Source organism: Oncorhynchus keta, chromosome 33, assembly GCF_023373465.1.
Source record: "Oncorhynchus keta strain PuntledgeMale-10-30-2019 chromosome 33, Oket_V2, whole genome shotgun sequence".
NCBI classification, from domain to species: Eukaryota; Metazoa; Chordata; class Actinopteri; order Salmoniformes; family Salmonidae; genus Oncorhynchus; species Oncorhynchus keta.
Window position 1 is genome coordinate 20,962,023 of NC_068453.1, and position 18,801 is coordinate 20,980,823.

General features: G+C 48.8%; 2 protein-coding genes and 1 pseudogene across 3 annotated transcripts in view; 1 reads left to right on the top strand and 2 right to left on the bottom strand.

Annotated features, from left to right (window-relative positions):
- LOC118380706 (LHFPL tetraspan subfamily member 3 protein-like) overlaps nt 1-12,850 on the top strand; it is a 42,828-nt gene extending 29,978 nt beyond the window's left edge. Inside the window, exons 2-4 of one of the 2 annotated variants that reach the window (XM_052492421.1) lie at nt 7,545-7,772; nt 12,052-12,092; nt 12,185-12,834. In XM_052492421.1, coding sequence (XP_052348381.1) covers nt 7,545-7,772; nt 12,052-12,071 — 248 coding nt within the window. In that variant the 3' untranslated portion in view covers nt 12,072-12,092; nt 12,185-12,834. Of the gene's footprint in view, nt 1-7,544; nt 7,773-12,051; nt 12,093-12,184 lie in introns of both variants that reach the window. The other variant, XM_052492420.1, reaches the window with a different exon arrangement.
- A 185-nt stretch (nt 12,851-13,035) lies between these two features.
- On the bottom strand, nt 13,036-16,713 carry LOC127914569 (uncharacterized transmembrane protein DDB_G0289901-like). Its single transcript, XM_052491621.1, has 4 exons — nt 16,702-16,713; nt 16,348-16,492; nt 15,680-15,745; nt 13,036-15,116 (listed from the first exon to the last, which is right to left on the bottom strand). Exons 1-4 carry the CDS (start codon nt 16,711-16,713, stop codon nt 14,404-14,406), a joined length of 936 nt encoding a protein of 311 aa, XP_052347581.1. The 3' UTR covers nt 13,036-14,403.
- A 706-nt stretch (nt 16,714-17,419) lies between these two features.
- Nucleotides 17,420-18,801, bottom strand: LOC118380703 (zinc finger protein RFP-like; annotated as a pseudogene).

The following is an 18,801-nucleotide window of genomic DNA, read 5'->3' on the forward strand; positions in this document are numbered from 1 at the left end:
ACCAGCCTCAATCACAACCAACCAACCAACCAGCCTCAATCACAACCAACCAACCAGCCTCAATCACAACCAACCAACCAACCAACCAACCAACCAACCAACCAACCAGCCTCAATCACAACCAACCAACCAGCCTCAATCACAACCAACCAACCAGCCTCAATCACAACCAACCAACCAACCTCAATCACAACCAACCAACCAGCCTCAATCACAACCAACCAACCAGCCTCAATCACAACCAACCAACCAGCCTCAACCAACCAACCAACCAACCAACCAACCAGCCTCAATCACAACCAACCAACCAACCAGCATAAATCACAACCAACCAACCAACCAGCCTCAATCGCAACCAACCAACCAACCAACCAACCAACCAACCAGCCAGGCTCAATCACAACCAACCAGCCAGGCTCAATCACAACCAGCCAGCCAGCCGCAATCACAACCAACGAGCCAGCCTCAATCAAGACATTAAGCAGCCTCAATCACAACCAGCCAGCCAGCCTCAATCAAGACATTAAGCAGCCTCTATCACAAATAACCAAGCAGTCTCAATCACAACCAGCCAGCCAGCCTCAATCAAGACATTCAGCAGCCTCAATCACAACCAACCAAGCAGCCTCAATCACAACCAACCAAGCAGCCTCAATCACAACCAACCAAGCAGCCTCAATCACAACCAGCCAAGCAGCCTCAATCACAACCAGCCAAGCAGCCTCAATCACAACCAGCCAAGCAGCCTCAATCACAACTAGCCAAGCAGCCTCAATCACAACCAGCCAAGCAGCCTCAATCACAACCAGCCAACCAGGCTCAATCACAACCAACCAGCCAGGCTCAATCACAACCAACCAGCCAGGCTCAATCACAACCAGCCAGCCAGGCTCAATCACAACCAGCCAGCCAGGCTCAATCACAACCAGCCAGCCAGCCTCAATCACAACCAGCCAGCCAGCCTCAATCACAACCAGCCAGCCAGCCTCAATCACAACCAGCCAGTCAGCCTCAATCACAACCAGCCAGCCAGCCTCAATCACAACCAGCCAGCCAACCAGCCTCAATCACAACCAACCAACCAACCAACCAACCAACCAGCCTCAATCACAACCAACCAACCAACCAACCAACCACACACACAACCAACCAACCAACCAACCAGCCTCAATCACAACCAACCAACCAACCAACCAGCCTCAATCACAACCAACCAACCAACCAACCAACCAACCAGCCTCAATCACAACCAACCAACCAACCAACCAACCAACCAACCAACCAACCAGCCTCAATCACAACCAACCAACCAACCAGCCTCAATCACAACCAACCAACCAACCAACCAGCCTCAATCACAACCAACCAACCAACCAACCAACCAGCCTCAATCACAACCAACCAACCAACCAACCAGCCTCAATCACAACCAACCAACCAACCAGCCTCAATCACAACCAACCAACCAACCAGCCTCAATCACAACCAACCAACCAACCAACCAACCAACCAACCAACCAACCAACCAGCCTCAATCACAACCAACCAACCAACCAACCAGCCTCAATCACAACCAACCAACCAACCAACCAGCCTCAATCACAACCAACCAACCAACCAACCAACCAGCCTCAATCACAACCAACCAACCAACCAACCAACCAACCAACCAACCAACCAGCCTCAATCACAACCAACCAACCAACCAACCAACCAACCAACCAACCAACCAACCAGCCTCAATCACAACCAACCAACCAACCAACCTCAATCACAACCAACCAACCAACCAACCAACCAGCCTCAATCACAACCAACCAACCAGCCTCAATCACAACCAACCAACCAACCAACCAGCCTCAATCACAACCAACCAACCAACCAACCAGCCTCAATCACAACCAACCAACCAACCAGCCTCAATCACAACCAACCAACCAACCAGCCTCAATCACAACCAACCAACCAACCAGCCTCAATCACAACCAACCAGCCTCAATCACAACCAACCAACCAACCTCAATCACAACCAACCAACCAGCCTCAATCACAACCAACCACCCAACCAACCAACCAGCCTCAATCACAACCAACCAACCAACCAGCATAAATCACAACCAACCAACCAACCAACCAGCCTCAATCGCAACCAACCAACCAACCAACCAACCAACCAACCAACCAGGCTCAATCACAACCAACCAGCCAGGCTCAATCACAACCAGCCAGCCAGCCAGCCTCAATCACAACCAACGAGCCAGCCTCAATCAAGACATTAAGCAGCCTCAATCACAACCAGCCAGCCAGCCTCAATCAAGACATTAATCAGCCTCAATCACAACCAACCAAGCAGCCTCAATCACAACCAACCAAGCAGCCTCAATCACAACCAGCCAAGCAGCCTCAATCACAACCAGCCAAGCAGCCTCAATCACAACCAGCCAAGCAGCCTCAATCACAACCAGCCAACCAGGCTCAATCACAACCAACCAGCCAGGCTCAATCACAACCAACCAGCCAGGCTCAATCACAAGCAACCAGCCAGGCTCAATCACAACCAACCAGCCAGGCTCAATCACAACCAACCAGCCAGGCTCAATCACAACCAACCAGCCAGGCTCAATCACAACCAACCAGCCAGGCTCAATCACAACCAACCAGCCAGGCTCAATCACAACCAACCAGCGAGCCTCAATCACAACCAACCAGCCAGCCTCAATCAAGACATGAAGCAGCCATGGAGTGAAAGGGCAGAGAACTGGGACTGTAATTAGTTGTGATTAAGGAGCTGTCTGTCTGTGTTGAGGAGAAGAAGGAGAACAGTTGGAGGGAGGATGGAGACGAAGACTGAAAGGTCCAGACTCTGACTCCTCCACTCCCTGATTTCCCCCAGGCCTCTACCCTGCCAACAGCTATCAGCTGGGAGGAGGAGAAGAGAGAGCGAGACAGAGACAGAAAGAGGTAATAAAAAGATGAAAGGGGAGTTAGGAGAAAGAGAGAGAACAAGGACAGACTCTTAACTTTCAATGAGAGATTAGAGAATCTTCAGAAACTACCTAAAAACATAGTATGCAATATGTGGTAATGGCATGTTCTCTTGCTATCTAACCTCAAAGCAGAGGCAAGGATATATGTTATATGGTGAACAGGGAGAGCTGGGATATGCAGAAATATCGGCAGACGAGCACTAGATCCACATTCAATGCTGGCAACACATGAGAGGGGGGAGAGAAAGAGAGAGGATGACAAGAGAGAAAGATGGGGAGAGAGGAAGAAAAGACAAGGAAAAAGAGAGGCAGGGAATAGAGAGGAGGGAGAGGGGAAGCTCTAGAGATAGAGAAGGCTGTATACACTGAACAAAAATATAAACACAACATGTAAAGTGTTGGTCACATGTTTCATGAGTTGAAATAAAAGATCCCCGAAATGTTCCGTACGCACAAAAAGCTTATTTCTCTCAAATGTTGTGCACACATTTGTTTACATTTGTTTTATCTTTGTCAAGATAATCCATCCACCTGACAGGTGTGGCATACAGCATGGTCATTACACAGGTGCTCCTTGTGCTGGGGAGAATAAAGGGCTACTCTAAAATGTGCAGTTTTGTCACACAACACAATGCCATATGTTTTTAGTGAGCATGGCATGCTGACAGCAGGAATGTCCATCAGAGCAGTTTCCAGATAATTAAATGTTCATTTCTCTACCATAAGCCACCTCCAACATCGTTTTAGAGAATTTGGCAGTACGCCCAATTGGCCTCACAACTGCAGACCACGTGTATGGCGTTGTGTGGGCGAGAGGTTTGCTGAGTGCCCCATAGTGGCGTTGGGGTTACGGTATGGGCAGGCAAGCATTATATATGGACAACAAGCACAATTTAATTTTATCGACGGCAATTTGAATGCACAGAAATACCACAACGAGATCCTGAGGCCCATTCTTCATTGATTAGGGCCTAATTAATTTATTTCAATTGACTGATTTCGTTATATAAACTGTAACTCAGTCAAATCTATGAAATTGTTGCATGTTGCGTTTATATTTTTGTTCATAGAGAGAGCTCTGAGTGTGAATAGAGCCCTGAACCAACCATCCCACTGTATTGTGTTATTTATGAAAAGGTCTGGAAGTGAGAGGACCATAGTCAAATGCAGAGCATCCAATCCAACACTCTCTCACACACAGCACATATAAACAAGATCAACGTTAAAAACGAGAGAAACTCATCGGTGTCCCATCCTCAGATCTGAGAACAGTGATTAGCAATGTGGATCATCAGTGCCGGAGTCTGACACAGCACTAACTCTCCCGGCTAGGACAATCTGCTCACAATGATTCAGAAATAGAGAGGCATATGTGATCATATGTAACCCAATGTAATCAAGGTTTGAAATTATTGTTTTTGTCAAATGCTATAAGTTTGGGCTACTTACAGGGGGGGGAGGAGAGGAGAGACTACAGGGGGAAGAGGAGAGACTACAGGGGGAGGACAGGAGAGACTACAGGGGAGAAGGAGAGGAGAGACTACAGGGGAGAAGGAGAGGAGAGACTACAGGGGAGAAGGAGAGGAGAGACTACAGGGGAGAAGGAGAGGAGAGACTACAGGGGAGAAGGAGAGGAGAGGCTACAGGGGAGAAGGAGAGGAGAGACTACAGGGGGAGGAGGAGCGACTACAGGGGGAGGAGGAGCGACTACAGGGGGAGGAGGAGCGACTACAGGGGGAGGAGGAGCGACTACAGGGGGAGGAGGAGGAGGAGGAGGAGAGACTACAGAGGAGGAGGAGGAGAGACTACAGAGGGAGGAGGAGGAGGAGGAGGAGGAGAGACTACAGAGGGAGGAGGAGGAGGAGGAGGAGAGACTACAGGGGAGGAGGAGAGACTACAGGGGGAGGAGAGGAGAGACTACAGGGGGAGGAGGAGGAGAGACTACAGGGGGGGAGGAGGAGGAGAGACTACAGGGGGAGGAGGAGGAGGAGAGACTACAGGGGAGGAGGAGGAGAGACTACAGGGGGAGGAGGAGGAGAGACTACAGGGGGAGGAGGAGAGACTACAGGGGAGGAGGAGGAGAGACTACAGGGGAGGAGGAGGAGAGACTACAGGGGGAGGAGGAGGAGAGACTACAGAGGGAGGAGGAGGAGGAGGAGAGACTACAGGGGGAGGAGGAGCGACTACAGGGGGAGGAGGAGGAGAGACTACAGAGGGAGGAGGAGAGACTACAGAGGGAGGAGGAGGAGCGACTACAGGGGGAGGAGGAGCGACTACAGGGGGAGGAGGAGCGACTACAGGGGAGGAGGAGCGACTACAGGGGGAGGAGGAGCGACTACAGAGGGAGGAGGAGGAGAGACTACAGAGGGAGGAGGAGGAGAGACTACAGAGGGAGGAGGAGGAGAGACTACAGAGGGAGGAGGAGGAGAGACTACAGAGGGAGGAGGAGGAGGAGAGACTACAGAGGGAGGAGGAGGAGAGACTACAGGGGGAGGAGGAGGAGGAGAGACTACAGGGGGGAGGAGGAGGAGAGACTACAGGGGAGGAGGAGGAGGAGAGACTACAGGGGGAGGAGGAGGAGAGACTACAGGGGGAGGAGGAGGAGGAGAGACTACAGGGGGAGGAGGAGCGACTACAGGGGAGGAGGAGGAGAGACTACAGGGGAGGAGGAGGAGAGACTACAGGGGGAGGAGGAGGAGAGACTACAGAGGGAGGAGGAGGAGGAGGAGAGACTACAGGGGGAGGAGGAGCGACTACAGGGGAGGAGGAGCGACTACAGGGGAGGAGGAGGAGAGACTACAGAGGAGGAGGAGAGACTACAGAGGGAGGAGGAGACTACAGGGGAGGAGGAGGAGAGACTACAGGGGAGGAGGAGGAGAGACTACAGGGGGAGGAGGAGAGACTACAGGGGGAGGAGGAGCGACTACAGGGGGGAGGAGGAGGAGAGACTACAGGGGGAGGAGGAGGAGAGACTACAGAGGGAGGAGGAGGAGGAGGAGAGACTACAGGGGGAGGAGGAGACTACAGGGGAGGAGGAGAGAGACTACAGAGGGAGGAGGAGAGACTACAGAGGGAGGAGGAGGAGCGACTACAGGGGAGGAGGAGCGACTACAGGGGGAGGAGGAGCGACTACAGGGGGAGGAGGAGCGACTACAGGGGAGGAGGAGGAGGGGGAGGAGGAGACTACAGGGGGAGGAGGAGGAGAGACTACAGAGGGAGGAGGAGGAGAGACTACAGAGGGAGGAGGAGGAGAGACTACAGAGGGAGGAGGAGGAGAGACTACAGAGGGAGGAGGAGGAGAGACTACAGAGAGACTACAGAGGGAGGAGGAGGAGAGACTACAGGGGGAGGAGGAGGAGGAGAGACTACAGGGGAGGAGGAGGAGAGACTACAGGGGGAGGAGGAGGAGGAGAGACTACAGGGGAGGAGGAGGAGGAGGGGGAGGAGGAGACTACAGGGGGAGGAGGAGGAGAGACTACAGGGGGAGGAGGAGGAGAGACTACAGAGGGAGGAGGAGGAGGAGGAGAGACTACAGGGGAGGAGGAGCGACTACAGGGGGAGGAGGAGCGACTACAGGGGGAGGAGGAGGAGAGGAGGGAGGAGGAGAGACTACAGAGGGAGGAGGAGGAGCGACTACAGGGGAGGAGGAGCGACTACAGGGGAGGAGGAGACTACAGGGGGAGGAGGAGGACTACAGGGGGAGGAGGAGCGACTACAGGGGAGGAGGAGGAGAGACTACAGAGGGAGGAGGAGGAGAGACTACAGAGGGAGGAGGAGGAGAGACTACAGAGGGAGGAGGAGGAGGAGAGACTACAGAGGGAGGAGGAGGAGGAGAGACTACAGGGGGAGGAGGAGGAGAGACTACAGGGGAGGAGGAGGAGAGACTACAGAGGGAGGAGGAGGAGAGACTACAGTGGGAGGAGGAGGAGGAGGAGAGACTACAGAGGGAGGAGGAGGAGAGATTACAGAGGGAGGAGGAGGAGAGACTACAGAGGGAGGAGGAGGAGCAGAGACTACAGAGGAGGAGGAGGAGGAGAGACTACAGAGGGAGGAGGAGGAGGAGAGACTACAGAGGGAGGAGGAGGAGGAGAGACTACAGGGGGAGGAGGAGGAGAGACTACAGGGGGAGGAGGAGGAGAGACTACAGGAGGAGGAGGAGGAGAGACTACAGGAGGAGGAGGAGAGACTACAGGGGGGAGGAGGAGGAGGAGAGACTACAGGAGGAGGAGGAGGAGAGACTACAGGGGGAGGAGGAGGAGGAGAGACTACAGGGGGAGGAGGAGGAGAGACTACAGGGAGAGGAGGAGGAGGAGAGACTACAGGGGGAGGAGGAGGAGGAGGAGGAGAGACTACAGCGGATGAGTTTAGAATGCTGCATAAATATGGTATTGGTTAAGCTAACTCTATCTCTCTTTGTCTCTCTCTCCATTTTTCTGTATTTCTCCTGTACTCTCATTTCTGTAATCTCCCCCTTTCTCTCACTCCTCTTCCTTTCTCCCTCCCTCTCTCATCCCCCCCATCCCTCCCTCTCTCCATCCCTCCCTCCTCCTATCCCAGGTACGTGCCTGATTCTGGGCTGTATGATCTACCCAGACGGCTGGGACAGTGACGAGGTGAAGAGGATGTGTGGGGAGCAGACAGACAAGTACACCCTGGGAGCATGCTCCGTGCGCTGGGCCTACATCCTGGCTATCATGGGCATCATGGACGCCCTGATACTCTCCTTCCTGGCCTTCGTCCTGGGAAACCGTCAGGATGGGCTGATGGCTGATGAGCTGCTGGATAGTAAGGACAACACTTGATCTAAGATCAGCTTGTGATTTTAGGTCATAATGAATAAGATTACATGGAAAGGGGGGACCTGATTCGAGATCAGTACTCCTACCCTGAGATACTTTATGAATACGAGCTGTGGACTTTCCTCATGTGAGCATGCCATACAGAGGCTGTCTCACAAAGTGATATGTGTGATAGTTCAGGTCTGTGTAAGGTCATAGAGCAATGCTCTTCAATCCTGCTCCTGGGGACCACAGGGTGTTTACCTGTCTCTGAAGGACAGCACATACGGGTGTGTTAGTGCTGGGCTGGACCAAACACCTGCACACCCTTTGGCTCTCCGGGACCAGGAGTGGAGAACACTGTTGAACAGAATAACAGAACCTCAGAACCTTGGTAAGTCTGAGCCCCCTCTCCTCCAGACCCTCCCGTATCTTGGGCTTTAATGTATTTAGGCTAATAAATACACACTTCTCATCAACCCCCTCCTCCAAAGCCCATAGCATGGGGTGGGTGTGTGTCAAAGGTAACAACTGTACCCAGTTGTGAAAACCCCACATCCCACACGGTAGACATTGATATATCGGCCCTTTTTATGCAAATATTTTCAGCATAATTTCACACACCCGAGCCACCACCAATTAACATGTTTGAACTGCTTCTCACATAACACCTGCTTACTGTTATTACCGATGGGATTGGTGAGTCAGAGAGAGAGAGAGAAAGTGTGAGAACGAGAGGAAGATAAGAAAACAAGATGGCAGAGTCAAAGAGAATGGCTAAAACGACAAGGGGGGAAGGAAAATGAAAAAAGAGGGAGATGGAAAGGAATGGAAAAAAGAGGGAGATGGAAAGGAGAGGGAGATGGAAAGGAGAGGGAGATGGAAAGGAGAGGGAAAGGAGAGGGAGAGGGAAAGGAGAGGGAGATGGAAAGGAGAGGGAGAGGGAAAGGAGAGGGAGATGGAAAGGAGAGGGAGAGGGAAGGGAGATGGAATGGAAAGGAGAGGGAGATGGAAATGGAAAGGAGAGGGAGATGGAATGGAAAGGAGAGGGAGATGGAATGGAAAGGAGAGGGAGATGGAATGGAAAGGAGAGGGAAAGGAGAGGGAGATGGAATGGAAAGGAGAGGGAGATGGAGAGGAATGGAAAGGAGAGGGAGATGGAAAGGAGAGGGAGATGGAAAGGAGAGGGAGATGGAATGGAGAGGGAAAGGAGAGGGAGATGGAATGGAAAGGAGAGGGAGATGGAAAGTAATGGAAAGGAGAGGGAGATGGAAACGAATGGAAAGGAGGGAGATGGAAAGGAATGGAAAGGAGAGGGAGATGGAATGGAAAGGAGAGGGAGATGGAAAGGAATGGAAAGGAGAGGGAGATGGAAAGGAGATGGAATGGAAAGGAGATGGAATGGAAAGGAGAGGGAGATGGAATGGAAAGGAGAGGGAGATGGAAAGGAATGGAAAGGAGAGGGAGATGGAAAGGAATGGAAAGGAGAGGGAGATGGAAAGGAATGGAAAGGAGAGGGAGATGGAATGGAAAGGAGAGGGAGATGGAATGGAGAGGGAGATGGAATGGAAAGGAGATGGAGATGGAATGGAAAGAAATGGAAAGGAAAGGGAGATGGAAAGAAATGGAAAGGAAAGGGAGATGGAAAGAAATGGAAAGGAGAGGGAGATGGAAAGGAATGGAAAGGAATGGAAAGGAGAGGGAGATGGAAAGGAATGGAAAGGAGAGGGAGATGGAATGGAAAGGAGATGGAATGGAAAGGAGAGGGAGATGGAATGGAAAGGAGAGGGAGATGGAATGGAAAGGAGAGGGAGATGGAATGGAAAGGAGAGGGAGATGGAATGGAAAGGAGAGGGAGATGGAAAGGAAAGGAGAGGGAGATGGAAAGGAGAGGGAGATGGAAAGGAAAGGAGAGGGAGATGGAAAGGAGAGGGAGATGGAAAGTAGAGGGAGATGGAAAGGAGAGGGAGATGGAAAGGAGAGGGAGATGGAGATGGAATGGAAAGGAGAGGGAGATGGAAGGAAATGGAAAGGAGAGGGAGATGGAAAGGAATGGAAAGAAGTGGGAGATGGAAAGGAGAGGGAGATGGAATGGAAAGGAGAGGGAGATGGAAAGGAAAGGAGAGGGAGATGGAATGGAAAGGAGAGGGAGATGGAAAGGAGAGGGAGATGGAATGGAAAGGAGAGGGAGATGGAAGGAAATGGAAAGGAGATGGAAGGAAATGGAAAGGAGAGGGAGATGGAAAGGAATGGAAAGGAGAGGGAGATGGAAAGAAATGGAAAGAAGAGGGAGATGGAATGGAAATGAGAGGGAGATGGAATGGAAAGGAGAGGGAGATGGAAAGGAAAGGAGAGGGAGATGGAATGGAAAGGAGAGGGAGATGGAAAGGAGAGGGAGATGGAATGGAAAGGAGAGGGAGATGGAAAGGAAATGGAAAGGAGAGGGAGATGGAAAGGAGAGGGAGATGGAATGGAAAGGAGAGGGAGATGGAAGGAAATGGAAAGGAGAGGGAGATGGAAAGGAGAGGGAGATGGAAAGGAATGGAAAGGAGAGGGAGATGGAATGGAAAGGGAATGGAAAGGAGATGGAATGGAAAGGAGAGGGAGATGGAATAGAAAGGAGAGGGAGATGGAATGGAAAGGAGAGGGAGATGGAATGGAAAGGAGATGGAATGGAAAGGAGAGGGAGATGGAAAGGAGAGGGAAAGGAGAGGGAGATGGAATGGAAAGGAGAGGGAGATGGAATGGAATGGAAAGGAGAGGGAGATGGAAAGGAGAGGGAGATGGAATGGAAAGGAGAGGGAGATGGAATGGAAAGGAGAGGGAGATGGAAAGAAATGGAAAGGAGAGGGAGATGGAAAGAAATGGAAAGGAGAGGGAGATGGAAAGTAATGTAAAGGAGAGGGAGATGGAAAGGAATGGAAAGGAGAGGGAGATGGAAAGTAATGGAAAGGAGAGGGAGATGGAAAGAAATGGAAAGGAGAGGGAGATGGAAAGGAATGGAAAGGAGAGGGAGATGGAAAGTAATGGAAAGGAGAGGGAGATGGAAAGAAATGGAAAGGAGAGGGAGATGGAATGGAAAGGAGAGGGAGATGGAAAGGAATGGAAAGGAGAGGGAGATGGAATGGAGAGGGAGATGGAATGGAATGGAAAGGAGAGGGAGATGGAATGGAAAGGAGAGGGAGATGGAAAGGAGAGGGAATGGAATGGAAAGGAGAGGGAGATGGAATGGAAAGGAGAGGGAGATGGAAAGGAATGGAAAGGAGAGGGAGATGGAAAGAAATGGAAAGGAGAGGGAGATGGAATGGAAAGGAGAGGGAGATGGAAAGGAATGGAGAGCGAGATGGAAAGGAGAGGGAGATGGAATGGAAAGGAGAGGAGAGGGAGATGGAAAGGAATGGAAAGGAGAGGGAGATGGAAAGGAATGGAAAGGAGAGGGAGATGGAATGGAAAGGAGAGGGAGATGGAAAGGAATGGAAAGGAGAGGGAGATGTAGAAAATAAGACGGAAGAAAACGGGAGAGAATTTACGGAGTCATGAATCACTAATGGCTGTTTACACAGCTTGGCTGTCAGCCTGTCTAAATGAATCACATGAACTGGATCAGCATCGGCTAGGGCTGCCTGGTAGTGCAGGAGGACGCCATGGAACAGAGTAAGGATCAGCTATGGGACAGGAGGAGAGTGAGTGAGAGAGAGAGAGTGTCTCAATTGGGCACACATTCAAATGACCAGTAGGCTCTGCTTCCAAAATCCGAGACGCCCTCAATTATCGATATTATACGGGTTTCAAGATGACTGACTTCACGTAATCAGCTATAAGGAGAGAGAGAACACAATGACTGAGTCTCATTTTGGCAAAGTGATTAATTGTTCTGTTGCAGTAATGTATGTGTCAGTCCACTGATTAACTATGTTTATAAAGGAGGTCTCTGAGCCATATGGGGCGGCAGGGTAGCCTAGTGGTTAGTGTTGGACTAGTAACTGGAAGGTTGCAAGTTCAAACCCCCGAGCTGACAATGTTCAAATCTGTCGTTCTGCCCCTGAACAGGCAGTTAACCCACTGTTCCTAGGCCGTCATTGAAAATAAGAATTTGTTCTTAACTGACTTGCCTGGTTAAATAAAGGTAAAATAAAAAATAAAAAATGTAGATAAGGATGTCATTACCTTACTACTGATTGGTGACTACTGCCACCCACTGGCGTGTCTCTGGTACTACAAGTACAAAAGCTCCAGTGGTATTCATAGTGACATTACCAATGCTAACCTCTCTTCTCCCCTCACAGAGACTGGTAATTCCATATAAACAGTCGAAAACTGTACAAAGGTGTGTGTGAATTATCTGATATACTTTCATGGGATCAATATCCATATGCTTACGTTGCCATTGGTAAATCTAGTTGTGTTCTTTGTTCACAGGTGTCGGTGCCCGTCAGAGGTAAAGATAATGTAACACAATGTTCCAGCTTCATACCTGTCACTCTGGAGGTGGAAAGGAAAGCTATTGCTGTTGGAAAGAACAGAACGAGAAAAAGACGAATTAATGAAAGGAGGAGACATCCACTCCAAGAGAACCCACTTAGTAAAGACCAACCCCTACGGCCCCGTTATCATCCAGACATGACCTTGATATTGGCAACAACAGATGGAAGACTTCATATTGTTTTATGAACTGAAATCCGTTACTCTGTGGACACAGTGTGGCCGCAGACCTGCGTGGCCGATGACTTAACGGGCGGCAGATAGCCTAGCGGTTAGAGCATTGGGTCAGTAACCAAAAGGACGCAGGTTTGAATACCTGAGCCGACAAGGTGAAAAAAAAGTCTGCCGTTGTGCCCCCTGAGCAAGGCACTTAACCCTGATTTGCTCCAGAGGCGCTGTACTACTATGGCTGACCCTGTAAAACAATACATTTCACTGCATCTATCTGGTGTATGTGACAATAAAACATATTCCCAAGTCATAAGAGGAAGGTTTTGTTTGTGAAAAAGAACATGAGATTCTGTCCCACCATTCAAGGCCCTACCATAGAAAAACACAAATTAACCCAGCGATTCCCAAACTCAAACCTGGGAACCCCAAGGGGTGCACATTTTGGTATTTGCCCTAGTATTTGACCCAACTGATTAAAATAATGAACTAATTGTCAAGCTTTGAAAATGCGATCAGTTGGGTGAAATGCGAGGGCAAAAACCAAAACATGCACCCCTTGAGGTCCCCTGGACCGAGTTTGGGAAACGGTCAACTAACTCATGACCACACATGACCGCTAGGCTACAGCATTGGATTGTTCAGACGTCTGATCAAACAGAGCTGTCGTCTTTATTGTGTCAAACTCACCTCCGGACACAGACAGTACACATGTACCTGAACTGTGGATTCCTTCATGACTTGTGTTCCACTCTTTGCTCTTCATTGGACTCATCATTGTAAGACTGTTTACAGTGGGTGAGCATGGTCCATGAGAACTGTCTGGCTTGCTGAGCCACCTTACTGGACTCTGTGGTGGAAAGGTTAGTGGTACCCAGCAACCTTTGGATGTGGAGCGATGCTCCACCACTGACACCAAATTTAAATGTGACTAAGTTGAAGGTACAGAAGAAATCTTGTAGCTGTAATGAATGACTGTTGTGATAGAATCAGCGAGGTAGAGATCAGAGCCATGTAGGACTAGAGGTCTCGAGCAGGCTGCCAATCATAGTGTCCTCGGCAACCCTGGAGAAAACCATGCTGAAGAACCACGTATTAAGTAGAAGAAAAGGCCTATTAACAAATAGAAATAGCTGTTCTACGTGTTGGAATATTATTTTGTCTCGACTATGATATTTACAATCGATGCAGTATGTTAAAGCTATTGATTCTCTTTAGATGTGTGTGCCATACAATGTATACAGACAGTATTGTAGAGTATTGCCATTTTACTATGGGAAGAAGTGTTTCCATAAAGTGTGGCTCAGTGTCTTGAATTGTATTATCTGGGAATATAACCTTAGAATCCATCTGCAACTTTATCACTAGTAGCAATGTGTCGTTAACGGAAAGTCATTCTTGCTCTCTATCCAGCACATTTTATCAATGAATACAAATACAATTTCTTGAAGGTAAAAATGTGGATGTTATGGCCATTTTAAAGGGACAGAACTGGTTGAAAAGATCAGTAGTCTCCAGAGGCCGTGTAAACTCAAGTCACGTAGTTTACCACTGCCACACAAACAGGGCTGCAACACAACTTAATAACTAGTATGTCAGCAGTCTACTGCCAGCAGCATAGCACCCTGCATCCTACTGCTGGCTTACCGCAGAACCAAAGCATGGTTGGTCCCAGTTGGAAGACCAGATGCTGCTGGAAGCCGTGTTGGAGTGCCAGCTCATAGCTGGTGAATGTAATGCTTTATAAATCCACTCTCATTATGTCATAAATGTGCCTAGTGTTCTTATAGGGCTTCTGGGCTGAAACAAGCTCAACTTAACATGTGAACCATAGGAAGCTGCTGTGGGGGCGGCTCGTAGTAATGTCTGGGAACGGAGGCAATGGAATGGCATCATACCATTCCACTGATTCCACTCCAGCCATTACCACGAGCCAGTCCTCCCCAATTAACCTCCTGTGATGTGAACTAATCAACATGTGAACATATTCATTCAGTCCAACCCCCACCTACCTTATTATACTGGCTAGTCCAAACCCCACCTACCTTATTATACTGGCTAGTCCAAACCCCACCTACCTTATTATACTGGCTAGTCCAAACCCCACCTACCTTATTATACTGGCTAGTCCAAACCCCACCTACCTTATTATACTGGCTAGTCCAAACCCCACCTACCTTATTATACTGGCTAGTCCAAACCCCACCGACCTTATTATACTGGCTAGTCCAAACCCCACCGACCTTATTATACTGGCTAGTCCAAACCCCACCTACCTTATTATACTGGCTAGTCCAACCCCCACCTACCTTATTATACTGGCTAGTCCAAAACCCACCTACCTTATTATACTGGCTAGTCCAAACCCCACCTACCTTATTATACTGGCTAGTCCTAACCCCACCTACCTTATTATACTGGCTAGTCCAAACCCCACCTACCTTATTATACTGGCTAGTCCAAACCCCACCTACCTTATTATACTGGCTAGTCCAACCCCCACCTACCTTATTATACTGGCTAGTCCAAACCCCACCAACCTTATTATACTGGCTAGTCCAAACCCCACCTACCTTATTATACTGGCTAGTCCAAACCCCACCTACCTTATTATACTGGCTAGTCCAAACCCCACCTACCTTATTATACTGGCTAGTCCAACCCCCACCTACCTTATTATACTGGCTAGTCCAACCCCCACCTACCTTATTATACTGGCTAGTCCAAAACCCACCTACCTTATTATACTGGCTAGTCCAAACCCCACCTACCTTATTATACTGGCTAGTCCAAACCCCACCTACCTTATTATACTGGCTAGTTCAACCCCCACCTACCTTATTATACTGGCTAGTCCAAACCCCACCTACCTTATTATACTGGCTAGTCCAAACCCCACCTACCTTATTATACTGGCTAGTCCAAACCCCACCTACCTTATTATACTGGCTAGTCCAAACCCCACCGACCTTATTATACTGGCTAGTCCAAACCCCACCTACCTTATTATACTGGCTAGTCCAAACCCCACCTACCTTATTATACTGGCAAGTCCAAACCCCACCTACCTTATTATACTGGCTAGTCCAAACCCCACCTACCTTATTATACTGGCTAGTCCAAACCCCACCTACCTTATTATACTGGCTAGTCCAAACCCCACCTACCTTATTATACTGGCTAGTCCAAACCCCACCTACCTTATTATACTAGCTGGAGTCCAAACCCCACCTACCTTATTATACTGGCTAGTCCAAACCCCACCTACCTTATTATACTGGCTAGTCCAACCCCCACCTACCTTATTATACTGGCTAGTCCAAACCCCACCTACCTTATTATACTGGCTAGTCCAAACCCCACCTTCCTTATTATACTGGCTAGTCCAAACCCCATCTACCTTATTATACTGGCTAGTCCAAACCCCACCTACCTTATTATACTAGCTAGAGTCCAAACCCCACCTACCTTATTATACTGGCTAGTCCAAACCCCACCTACCTTATTATACTAGCTAGAGTCCAAACCCCACCTACCTTATTATACTGGCTAGTCCAAACCCCACCTACCTTATTATACTGGCTAGTCCAAACCCCACCTACCTTATTATACTAGCTAGAGTCCAAACCCCACCTACCTTATTATACTGGCTAGTCCAAACCCCACCTACCTTATTATACTAGCTAGAGTCCAAACCCCACCTACCTTATTATACTGGCTAGTCCAAACCCCACCTACCTTATTATACTGGCTAGTCCAAACCCCACCTACCTTATTATACTGGCTAGTCCAAACCCCACCTACCTTATTATACTGGCTAGTCCAAACCCCACCTACCTTATTATACTGGCTAGTCCAAACCCCACCTACCTTATTATACTGGCTAGTCCAAACCCCACCTACCTTATTATACTGGCTAGTCCAACCCCCACCTACCTTATTATACTGGCTAGTCCAAACCCCACCTACCTTATTATACTGGCTAGTCCAAACCCCACCTACCTTATTATACTGGCTAGTCCAAACCCCATCTACCTTATTATACTGGCTAGTCCAAACCCCACCTACCTTATTATACTAGCTAGAGTCCAAACCCCACCTACCTTATTATACTGGCTAGTCCAAACCCCACCTACCTTATTATACTGGCTAGTCCAAACCCCACCTTCCTTATTATACTGGTTGTCTGGTCAGCAAGCAGTGACAGGATCCAGGCGGTTTCCAAGTGTAGCTGGAGGAGTTGACTGCATGACAAAGTGTATTTACGGGTTAACACTGGGGTGCACAGTCCCGTACATATCCGATAACAGACCACTTCTGTGTGTAGACATTTACGGACATGTATATGTAATCAGAGATGTATGGGACAATGTTAGACTTTTCATGCAGTGTATGAAAGTCTGGGATAAACGAACAGAAGAGGTGAGGAACCAGGGAAAGAGGTTTGTCCCAACCATTCCCCATGTACATAAAAACATGTAAATATTACCCAAAGAATACAAAGCACTTGAGGGTCAAAACAAGGGGGGGAGTAAATAAACGTTACAACATTCACTGCTTTTGTGTTTCTCTATGGTGTTTCTTTCAAATGGAATGACATGTGAGGAGTTGTGTTACAATCAAAGACAGAACAAACACAAGAAAGGCACTTCAAAATATAGTTGTGTTGTAAAGCTTTGTCCCCATGGGTACAGGAGAGCACTTGTAACCACGAAGAGGCTGCTAAATCATTGATATCAGAGATGACATGAAATAAATCACAATACAATCACACATTATGTATGTGTACATCTAAGAAATGACGACAGAAGAGACAAACAATTTCATCTAATATTAAACAAAATATTTGCAGGGCTTTTAAAAAATTATATGTGATGTTAATGCAAGGTGCAGTATTTTAAACCATGCTGAGTATTTGTCAGGATACCATTATGTTCGGTAATATCTTCACACATCTGTAATGTCAAAACATCAGCCTCAGTCTATGTGATTGACAGGAGAGAATCAGAGGAGCAAGAGTTTATCCCCAAAATTAGCACAAGGTCCTAAGTATGGATATAGTTTCTCAGTGAAGGCGCAGTCAATGAAAGAGTAGATATGAGACCTGGCCTCTACATCATAAAAGGAGACCTGACCCTCCTCATAATCCACAAACACCCCCACCTTCTGGGGCTTTTCTCTCAGGGAGAGGAGGACAGGTGTGGAGGTACAGGCTAGGTACTTACACCTTTCCCTCAGTGCCACAGTCCAGTAACCATCCTTAGGGCTCAGAGTGATAGTTCCCTTCCTGTTGATGGACTCTCTGGCCACTCCTAAATCCCACTTAGTCTTTCCCTTAACAGTCACCTCATAGTAAGATCTTCCTGAGGAGATGCCTTTATTTCCAAGGACACAGGGACAGGTGGAAAACCTCTTTGGGTTGTCAAGATCTGGTTGTTTCTGTTGATATCTCACTTCTTTCCCACTTGTCGACAGGATGATATAAGGGTTTGCCGTATCAGGGTCCAGAGTCACATCCACTGCATAGCTCTGCATAGCGCTGCATAGCGCTGCGCCCTCTTCCATTTGACTTTATCCATCTCTTTATTCAGTGTCTCCTCCAGTTGGGACACAACTCTCCTCCCAGTCCCCACATACAGATCACTGTGAACACTGATCTCAGAGCAGTCCTTGGTGGGTGGAGGGGTGCAGAGGGATGGAAAGTTCTGTAGGAGGTGGTCCTCAGTGTGTGAGAGCTGCTCCAGCTCAGTGCTTGTCCTCTGTAGCTCATTCATTTCCTGCTCCAGCTCTTCAATGAGCCCTTCAGCCTGCCTCTCTGCTACTTTCTGCTTCTCTTTGACCACCTCAATGAGCTCAGCCTGACTTCTCTCAATGGAGCGAACCAGAGCAGTGAATACCTGCACACTGTCTAATATATGTCTCTCTGCAACTCTCTTGCTGAGCTCTACAGAGTTTGATCCCCTTGACCTTTCTTGATTTTGAATACATCATCTTCTCTCCATACTCTTCCTCTAGAGGGACTGTGTTGTGAGTCTTGTGGTCTGCCTCAGTGCAGGTCTGACACACACACACACAGACAGACAGACAGACATCTGATCACTCCTACAGAACAGCTCCAGGAGTCTGTCATGCTTCTTACACATCCTGTCTTCCAGGTTCTCACAACAGGGTTGATCAGCTTGTGTCTCTTTAAGGCTGGGACTCTCTGATGAGGCTCCAGGTGAATCTCACAGTAAAGGTCTGACACACCAGACAGGACTTCAGTGCCTTGAGCTTCATCTCATCCCAGTGCAGATGTCAAAGCAGACTTCTCCAGTTTTGGCAGGGAGTTGGTTTAAGCTGCTGGTGGCTTTCACTTTAACTGATTTCCCCAACTGAGCAGCCAT

What these genes read in the sequence shown, in the direction of transcription:
- LOC127914569 (XM_052491621.1), bottom strand. An exon ending in TAGCCAGTATAATAAGGTAG is followed by an intron (nt 15,746 to 16,347) that starts GTGGGGGTTGGA and finishes ATAATAAGGTAG; the next exon opens with GTGGGGTTTGGACTAGCCAG. An exon ending in TAGCCAGTATAATAAGGTAG is followed by an intron (nt 15,117 to 15,679) that starts GTGGGGTTTGGA and finishes ATAATAAGGTAG; the next exon opens with GTGGGGGTTGGACTAGCCAG.